At 38.5% G+C, this 9,747-nt stretch overlaps 2 protein-coding genes across 3 annotated transcripts; one reads left to right on the top strand and one right to left on the bottom strand.

Annotated features, from left to right (window-relative positions):
• The first annotated feature begins 1,495 nt into the window (after window positions 1-1,495).
• On the top strand, window positions 1,496-2,984 carry LOC104791352 (GDP-mannose 4,6 dehydratase 2). Its single transcript, XM_010517205.3, has one exon. It carries the CDS (start codon window positions 1,640-1,642, stop codon window positions 2,747-2,749), a length of 1,110 nt encoding a protein of 369 aa, XP_010515507.2. The 5' UTR covers window positions 1,496-1,639; the 3' UTR covers window positions 2,750-2,984.
• A 389-nt stretch (window positions 2,985-3,373) lies between these two features.
• Window positions 3,374-9,268, bottom strand: LOC104791351 (kinesin-like protein KIN-7G). 2 transcript variants are annotated; one of them, XM_010517204.3, is made up of 15 exons: window positions 8,784-9,268; window positions 8,358-8,489; window positions 7,729-7,961; window positions 7,558-7,643; window positions 7,381-7,481; window positions 7,166-7,279; window positions 7,009-7,090; window positions 6,856-6,923; window positions 6,699-6,764; window positions 6,501-6,625; window positions 5,885-6,221; window positions 5,556-5,684; window positions 4,342-5,469; window positions 3,909-4,234; window positions 3,374-3,806 (listed from the first exon to the last, which is right to left on the bottom strand). In XM_010517204.3, exons 5-15 carry the CDS (start codon window positions 7,432-7,434, stop codon window positions 3,479-3,481), a joined length of 2,757 nt encoding a protein of 918 aa, XP_010515506.2. In that variant the 5' UTR covers window positions 7,435-7,481; window positions 7,558-7,643; window positions 7,729-7,961; window positions 8,358-8,489; window positions 8,784-9,268; the 3' UTR covers window positions 3,374-3,478. The 2 variants fall into 2 exon arrangements, with proteins under 2 accessions (XP_010515506.2, XP_010515505.2); XM_010517203.3 differs by having other exon boundaries at window positions 7,558-7,647; window positions 8,784-9,228.
• Window positions 9,269-9,747: the final 479 nt, after the last annotated feature.

Genomic DNA, 9,747 nt, shown 5'->3' with positions numbered 1-9,747 from the left:
ACAAGTATTTTAAGGCCACGGGTAAACGAGGTCCCCTGTATAAGGCGAGGGAACAAGAGAAGATGGCAAAGGAAGAAATACATAAGAAAAAGCTGATTGATATGGACAAAAAGTATTTTGATGCCACAGGTAAACAAGGTTAGTACCTAATTAAGGATCCTCTTTTACATTACATGAACATTAACTTAAATAACCAGCTAACAAGTGTGCTGATGATTAGGTACCCGGTATAAGGATTGGGAAGAAAAGAAGAGGAAGAGGGAAGAACGTGAGAGTCAGAATAAGAAGCCGAAGAAAGGTAAAAAGGTAAAAAACATGTAGAGGAAGAAGATGAAGGATTTGGAGAAGAGAGTGATGCTGATTGAATCTTAGTAGTAGTACCCTAGTAGGACTAGTATGTTATATTTCTGTCACTGAGTTTGTTTTTGTTTTTGAAGGACTAGAGACTCCGCTAAGTTCATAAACTACTTTTCTTTGTTTTAACATGCAATGAACCAAACATAACAGTAGGAACGACGCTTGATAGAAATGGTACCATGCATCGAGAAGCTTCTAATAATGTATATATCTCGGCTTATATACGAGAAGTAACTATATATATTCTCTTGTTTTTATAACCACACAACAATCAATTGTCACACGTTTAGGTTTTGTCTATTAACTAGGATAAACGTATATAAGCCGAGAAATATTATAAAGCTTCTAATATGTGGAACAACTTCTTGTGTAGTTCGAGTCGATTAATATTAATCCATGATCTCTTGCAACTTTAAGTCTATTTGCCTCCACAATCCAACACACCAACACTTACACTGCTAAGCCTAAAAATGTATTCAATATACTGTATAATGTTTTTAAAAATCTTTTCAAATCAGTATACAAATACTTAAAAGCTCTACTAAAATAGGACTTATATTTAGCATTAAATTAATTAATAAAAACAGTCCGACTTCTTTATTCCTCAATACAAAAATATGACGCTTTTCATATTTTCTTAACGTATCAATTTTGGGACTTTCTTTATTAAAATGTAATATTTAAATATTTAATTGGACTGTTTTCACAATATTTTTCTTTGTAATTATTATATTATATGTGATAAAAAAAATTTTAAGTAATTTTGATTAACAATATTTTGGAAACTTTGCAAAAGATTTAAATTTATTGAAAATATATAGAATATTGAATAGTTTGCAAGTAAATTCTAATACTAGTAAAAACCAAAATATATTGATGGCTTTGACCACCAAAATAAAGTAAACCATTACTTTTCTTTTTTGCAATTATTATGTGACAAAATAAAAGTTAAATAGTTTTGAGTAGCTGTTTTGGAAAATTTACAAATGATATGAATATATTGAAAAATATATAGAATATTGAATAGTTTGCAAGAAAATTCTATAAGTAATATATTGATGGCATTGACCACAAAATTAGTAAACCATTAACGTGTTAGACATAAACAAGGAAAAATATCTCTTAATCAGTCAATAATGAAATCAAAGACTCAATAGATTTTACCAAAACACCCCTTCGTCTTCAACCTCTCTGACTCCTATTTAAATCCAACTAAACTCAACAGCTCGATTCAACACAGAGCTGAGCTCTCTCTGAATCCAGATCTGAAAAACCCAAAACAATGGCGTCAGAAAACAACGGATCCAGTTCCGAAGCCGTCACCGCCGTTGAAATGCCGCCGTCTCAGCCGAGGAAGGTAGCTCTGATCACCGGAATCACCGGCCAAGACGGATCGTATCTGACGGAGTTCCTTCTCAAAAAAGGCTACGAAGTCCACGGCCTGATCCGTCGATCGTCCAATTTCAACACCCAGCGGATCAACCACATCTACATCGATCCACACAATGTCGACAAAGCTCTGATGAAGCTCCACTACGCTGATCTCACCGACGCTTCGTCCCTTCGCCGTTGGCTCGATGTGATCAAGCCTGACGAGGTCTACAACCTAGCTGCTCAATCTCACGTCGCTGTCTCCTTCGAGATCCCTGATTACACGGCCGATGTAGTCGCCACCGGTGCTCTCCGTCTCCTTGAAGCCGTCAGATCTTACACCATCGACAGTGGCCGGACCATCAAGTACTACCAAGCCGGATCTTCGGAGATGTTCGGGTCAACTCCACCTCCACAATCTGAGACGACGCCGTTTCATCCCAGATCTCCTTACGCGGTTTCCAAATGCGCTGCTCATTGGTACACTGTGAATTACCGAGAAGCGTACGGTCTCTTCGCCTGTAACGGAATCTTGTTCAATCACGAGTCACCGCGCCGTGGTGAGAACTTCGTGACCAGGAAGATCACAAGAGCCTTGGGAAGGATCAAGGTTGGTCTGCAGAGGAAGCTCTTCCTTGGGAATTTGCAGGCGGCGAGGGACTGGGGATTCGCAGGGGACTATGTGGAGGCAATGTGGTTGATGCTGCAGCAAGAGAAGCCAGACGATTACGTTGTTGCAACAGAGGAAGCACACACAGTGGAAGAGTTTCTTGAGGTGTCATTTGGGTACTTGGGACTCAATTGGAGAGACCATGTTGAGATTGACCAGAGGTACTTTAGGCCAGCTGAAGTAGATAACCTCAAAGGAGATGCTAGCAAGGCAAAGGAAGTCTTGGGGTGGACACCACAAGTAGGGTTTGAGAAGCTTGTGAAGATGATGGTTGATGAAGATCTTGAGCTTGCTAAGCGGGAGAAAGTGCTTGCTGATGCTGGTTACATGGATGCTCAGCAGCAACCTTGATTTGATCAAAAAAATATACAAAGAGGAGGGGTTTACATTAATCAGTTACATTTCGTTTTTTTTTGCTTTGATGATTATTTGTTGTTTTTTCTTTTTTTTTCCGATGTTTTAGTTTCTTTGTTGCTTTTTAAGTTATCCAATTTGCTTTCCCCTCAAATGAGTTGAGGATATAGCGCAGTGAATTTTGTATGAAAGGGCGAAAAGAATCTTTTATAAAACAGTATTGTTACCTCTCTTCTTCTCTATTCATGAATCTCTCTCTCTAAGCGAACTTTAAACAGAGAAACGACTCTTTTTCTCTCTGCCCTTGGATTTGGCTCTTAATCTACAAAACACAAACGTTACTTAGATATCACTTACACAGAACATGAAGCATTTGACAGAGAAAAGGGATATAAGTCTAAGGGCAGGTTCAAGGCGAGGCATTTGAGAGAAAGTGTGAAGCATTCTTAGTTCAATGAAAATGTGACACACAAGTAACTGCATGGACTTTGCAACCGGAAGACAAACACAAGAGCTTTCCTCATTGAGATGTCACCTGACTCTAAACAGTTAGAGGGCACAAACATATTTTATATGATTTTTGCCATTTGCCATTTTAGACTTGGTATTGCGCAATCTCAGTCTCAGAACCAAATCAATTTACATTTGTGAATGTATTTCTTACAGAAGGCACACCACTTTCAATTTAGTGCTCAAGAATGAATCACTTGGATTTTTGATATTTAATTACAAATTAGAGAGCGACAAAACACTGCGTTTCCAAAGGCTAGATTTCTTAGGACGGGGTCTAAGTGAGAAGTTGAGGCCAAACATTTCCTTGGACGCCAAATCCATGTCCACGAACCCCATGAGCTTTCCCACAACGGAGGCGCTCTCTCGGACATGATCCATGTCTTTGCTCTCTGACCAGAGACGATGTGCCAATTGGAGACGCCTGTGCTTTGTGTTCAGCCCAATGCCCCATCTCAAGAACACGTTCTCTCTCTCTTCTTTCGTCAGTTTCTTCTGCATCAGCTGACTCAGCTTGTACCTCTCCCTGTTCAACGCCCTCAGGCTATTTTGTTTCACGGCCCAAACAGTTTTTAAAACGAATACATTCTTGATCTAAACAGTCAAATAAAGGTAATGTGCTTTTGGGTGAATATACTGTCTATACCTGGACATTGATGTAAGGGTGCGTCCATTTTCAATAGCCTTGCTATTGTGGGTAAAGGTTTCTCTGATGTACTTTAGCCTGCGGAGTTCGACCTCCATGTACAAGCAATCTTTCTGATCTCCTCTGAAGAGAAGGAAGAAGTAACTTCTGTGTGACAAGGAAACGTTGCAAGCATGCCATAGCTCTATTATCTCCATCTCGAGTCTCTTGAACTCCAACGGCCAGTCCAATGGCATGGTTAAATAATCTTGTATGGGGTCAACCGCAGCGTCCTTGAAACTTTTTGACGATCTTAGAGCCAAGAACTTTTGCTCTATCTCCTCCATCTGCCACATGATAGAGGTGGTCCTCAAAATGAAGACAATATTTAAAGGTCGTATCAAGTACAGGAAAACGAAAGCAAGCTCTGCTTGACCAAGTTAGTAAAACTAACCGATAGATGAATGATTCGCTTGTCCCTCAGAGGAATAGTCTCTTCACCTTCGCCTTGGCTGAGTAAAGTTCCACCACTTGTCTGGCGTGCATACACATGAGATTTAGAGGGAGAAACTTGTGATCCATTCAGTGATGACTTTCTCTTATTAACACCATCTAAAGCAGCTGGCATTCTTCGGGTGGGGTTGAACTCTTTCTCGAACCAAGTTGCTGGCATGCTCATCCGGCTAATATGCTTTGCCAATGGCGGCCTCTTGTTGTTGTACGATTTCAGGTTGCTCTCAGCTCTTTCATTCTGATACCAGTCTGGTGGTCTGTTAGCATCTATCTCAGACACAGAAAAGAACGAGCTTGATACAAAGCTTGCCCCGCAGCTTCGGCTTCTAGTAAGCCCCAAGCCTCCTGCCGTTTGTGAATCTCTCTCAAGATTCCTAGCTAGAGGCTTTTCAGGAGACGGAGTGACAAAATCTTGATCTGTAGGGTCTCTTCTGAGGTTAGAAGACTGATGAGGAAATGATTCGTCAGTAGGTGACAAAACACAGTGTGGAGAGACTTTGATGGGTTCACTTTTTTCCGCTGATTGGATAGAGACACTACTGATTTCCTTTACTCTTTCATCATCTTCTTCTTCTTCAGTTTCTGTTGGTGGTCTTAAGTTCTTTGACTCGGGTACACATATTGGAAGAACACTCACAGCCTTGCACCGGTCTGGAAGCATGTTTGGCTCTGGATACATGATGATACAGGGACTCTCTGTTTCTACGCATCGAAGTTTCGTGCACGTATCTTCAGAATCTACCTCACTTGGTTCGTCTCCATGAGACTGATCTGCAGATTCCCTCTTGCGACTGTGCGGTTGGTTTTTACTTTCTGCCCCACGAATATTAAGTCGAACTTTAGTGAATTTTCCAGGAGTTACAAATGGAAGGTGTTGGGCTGGACTACTTGCACCAGAATTTAACCTAAAGTCTGAAAGCTGGAAAACATTCTCGTCAGAACCATGCTCGGTTGATTGTGGGGACATCATAATGGATGCTCGCGCTGATAGAGGGCTTTCTGGTGTTATATTTAGAGACTCCCATGAACTACGCACCCGCAGCTTGGGGTACTGACGTCCCAGAACCACCTGGAGGAATACAAAAACAAGAATATAAATGGGGCAATTGATAGGTTTATCGTGCTTTTGGTAAAAAAAAAATAGAATTAACGTACATTTGTCTGTTCTGAGTCTGTTGATAATATCTCTTTTTGTGGTGCTTCTCCAATAATCTGTTGAAGATCCTCAATCCGAGAATACGCCCGCTCTAATTCTTGTGCTAGTTGGAATACCTCTTTATGTAGCTGTAAGTAATGAAAAGAACATTAAGTCTCTATAGTGAATGGATCATGAAAAAAGATACATATTGTCAGATCACCAGTATGAATGAGCTACTAGTAATACAAAAGTTGGTTGTCAAAAAAATATAATTGGGGAAGTGAACTCTCATACAGCAGCTGGTTTATAGATATGTTGGCAGGTTGACTGAAGTAAACCGCATTACCTTTTCGATTTGGAGGTCTTTCTCCTTCAGCAATGCAGTTGTGTCAGACACAACAAGAGCTTGACGAGGGCTGCTCAACTCACTCTCCAATTTAGCCAACTCTCTCTGTAAATGTTTAACCAGAGCTTTATCAGACATGACAACGTTGACTTGTGCATTTGTTGTCACCTCCTTAGCACAGCTTGCGAACAACAATGTGTTTCTTGATTGCTCAACATGTATTCTTGCAGGACTCAGTGTGCAGATTATGGAAGTTCTGGCGTTTCCTCCCAAGGAGGTCTGAAGTATGCGTGTCAGCTTTGAATCTCTGAATGGAATGTGCCCATTTTTTCCTTTACTGCACTAAGCTAGCCACATAATTTAGTAACGTAAAAAGAACCCACTTAATGGACAATGCATACATTAGATGTTAATAATAGCAATCTGCTAAGAAGTAATAACTTGGTAAAGTGGCGCTACTGGGCCAAAGCCCTATATTTCAGCTTGGGAACTCAACTCTCAAAGACAATGAAAAGCTGCTCAACCCTTTTTAAATACAGGGAAAGAATAAAGAGCAGACGAAGGTGGCACAAGTCAGGGAATTTTCATTGAAGCTAAAGGTGCTACACATGCTAACCTTAGCTTTCGAATGACAGTCCCTAGTGTTAATAAACTTCGGTTTATATGACCACCTTCTTTCAACCTTGTGCCAGCAGATAATGATTGAGATGCACGTTCACTTCCAGCAAGATCAATGAAATTCTGCAGGATAATTAGTTTGTCTATGAATCTTTTGTTTTAGGATAATACAAAATGGAAGATTCAAAGTACATACCACTGTTGCTGTGAGTGTACTAAATTTATCATTCGCCAAATATTCACGTGCTGTGCTTTCAACTGTCTGTAAAAGATATCAGTCGAAAGTAAGTTCCCAAAGGCAGCCTGAAAACTGCAGTGTTGCATCGTTAATCTAAAACAGCAAAATGCCTTACCAATCTCAGAATCTGATGAGAGCGGGAACTAACTTCATTTAAAGTTGTCTCTCCAATTTGTCGTTGAGCTGCAATGATTAGATAATACTTAGTCAAACTTGCGACCAAAGCATCAAAGGTATTAATTTAGATACACATTTGGAAAATCAATACCAATACAGATTGATAAAAGCTCCTTAAAATGATTCCAGTCCCGCAGAATTTCCTCCGTGAGCTTATCAACAACGGTCCCTTTCTGTCCCAAAGTAAATGACCAGTAAAGTAAGATTATGCATAACCAATTCCATAAGATGCCAACGCCAACATTTACCTCAGGATCATCTAGAAGTCTGAGTGGACTAATATCTGTACTCAAGAGGTCTCTTACAGACTCATTATAGATCTCCATGGCTGAGAACTTCAGAATAAATGCTCTTTCCTTGTGCTGCAGAAAATACATAAAAATTGAAAAGGGTGACAGTTACTGAATGAACTGGAAATAATGAGGTAAGATAACTATAAAGACTACGACATTGTTAACTTTACCTTCTCAATGTAATCATATATATCGGCCAAGGCGTAATCAGTAATTCCACTCATAGTGTATGTCTTTCCACTGCTTGTTTGCCCATATGCAAAGACACTAGCTGTAACCATTTGTATTAAACATGAGTCGAAGTGGATAAAGACTGTAAAAATAAAGCAGTACGAGACATTCCTTACCATGAACCCCATTAACAACAGAGAGAGCCACTTCCTTCGCCCCTTGATCATACACCTCCCTGGTACAACACTCAGGGCCAAACACTCTGTCTAGAGGCATACGAAAGCTCAGTAAGATAGAATCTGAGGATTAACTTTAATCAAGAAGCTGAAAAGGTGAGCAAGCCTTACCAAATGTATACGCAGTGGGGTACATAGAACGCTCGGATAAAGAAAGATGGCTCCTGTATATAACCGTTTCATCATTGATGCATTCCCAGTCTGCCACATCATTCCTAACCCTTTCTTTCACACTTAATGGCCTCAGACGAACAGAAACAAAAATCTTTTCTTCCCTACCACTTGGTCCTTGCATCTGATCTTCTCCTATACCCATCTTCACCTGTCACCTCCCTTCACGCATCCTACTCCAAAAGAAACCAGGACAAGAATAACAACAATGTCATACATATATATAGAGCGAACAGGTTTTAAGAGGACAAACTCAATCACTGAATATCATGAGTCTAGTTTAGTCAACTTGTATATTTTCATGTCTCTGACTCTATCTACGTGTTTTATATACAAAACATGTCAGCAAAGAAGGACACCAAAATCAACAACAACGTGGTTCGTTTTCAACATTGTCTGAGACATAAAAAAACGAACTTTCATAATAAGATTGTGCAGAGGATTTGGTGTTTTCTACAATGGTCCCCATCCTAAACAGTCTGTCAAAAAAAGTTTCAAGCCTACGCAGCTACGCTTATATTTTTTATTCCAGACAATCACACAAAGACCAAACTAAAGAAATCAGTTACCTCCAGAGAGATTTAGATATTATACTATTCACAGCCGTTTCTGCAGAATATGTTCAATGTGGTGCCAAGACTCTTTAGTAAACTCCATGAGCAGTGAGATGAAAACAAAGCTTTTGACTAACTTACACCTGCCTACATGAACACAACAAAGAACAAACACAAATTTAGCCGTAAGATCCAAGGAAGTAATTATAATTATAATTAATAAAAAAACAATACGAGGCAACAGCACTAATCATCAGATTTTTCTTAATTCTTTTCAATAGTGTGACATTGCGTCGTCGGAACCGAAGTTTCCCTAACACCACCGGCTCACACGACTCACAGTAGAGAACTTCAAAATCAACGAATCTCGCAAAAATTCATAACCAAAACTACGAATCGAGGAGAAATGTAAAGAGGAATCAACAACGAGGATTTTCTCACCTACGAATCGGCGAAGGATGTAGGGGAAATTAATTAGAAGCAAACGCGAGGGGATGAAGAACAATGACGGAAGCGAAGGTGAACGAGACGGTGTTTACGACGGAGGAAACAGGAAACGATGGGATTCGGAGAAAGCAGAGATTATCTCAGGCGACCTGTTTCGCTTAGCCTACGAAAGCAAAATAAAAATAAAAAATTCAGGTGTTTCAAAAACAAAATTTCGGAATTGTGCAGCTGTTTAAATCGTTAATGGCTATTTTTTTTTTTTTTTTTTGGGTTTTGTTCATTCGTCATTGGTGAAAATTAAGGAATTAGCTAAAGAAAGCATAATGTAGAGAGCAGCAGGCTAATGATTTTTTGGTAGACTCCTTTCCTCTGTTGTTGATGTTGTTTGCTGGTTAATTAGACTATTTTATTTTATTTTTGAGCAAAAATTAGACAATTTATCTAAGATCTTTTAATAAGAAAAAACAAATGTGTGTCTCAATTTATTACCCACAGACTTTTTTTTATTAATAATAAAGAATAAGAATAGTATTTTTAGGCCATTTCTTTATTGTTCCAAAATAATAATAATAATAATGCACATTGATTTTGATTTAAGGGTCCGGGGAAAAATTATAATTTTCTAATACTTCTTCATTTTTAAGTGATGATTTAACCAAAAATATATATATATATATATATTTTTATTTTAAATAATGTTTTCAATTTTACATACAAAAAAATATATTTAATTTTCTTTTGACCAGTCATAATTTATTTTATATTTTTTATTGGTTGAACTTATTTTATTAAATGGTATTTTTATGTAAAAAACTAAATTAAAAATAAATATATATTTTAAAATTTATATGTAAAAACCTTAAACATCAATTAAAAGAAAAGGGAATAGCTAGTAATAATATTCAAGACCAGCATCAGTCTAAAGTTGTTGATTATTTGCATCATTAACATCACCTAT

This window comes from Camelina sativa, chromosome 6, assembly GCF_030686135.1.
Source record: "Camelina sativa cultivar CO46 ecotype springtype chromosome 6, ASM3068613v1".
Taxonomy (NCBI): domain Eukaryota; kingdom Viridiplantae; phylum Streptophyta; class Magnoliopsida; order Brassicales; family Brassicaceae; genus Camelina; species Camelina sativa.
This window is presented reverse-complemented; position numbering and strand designations above follow the sequence as displayed.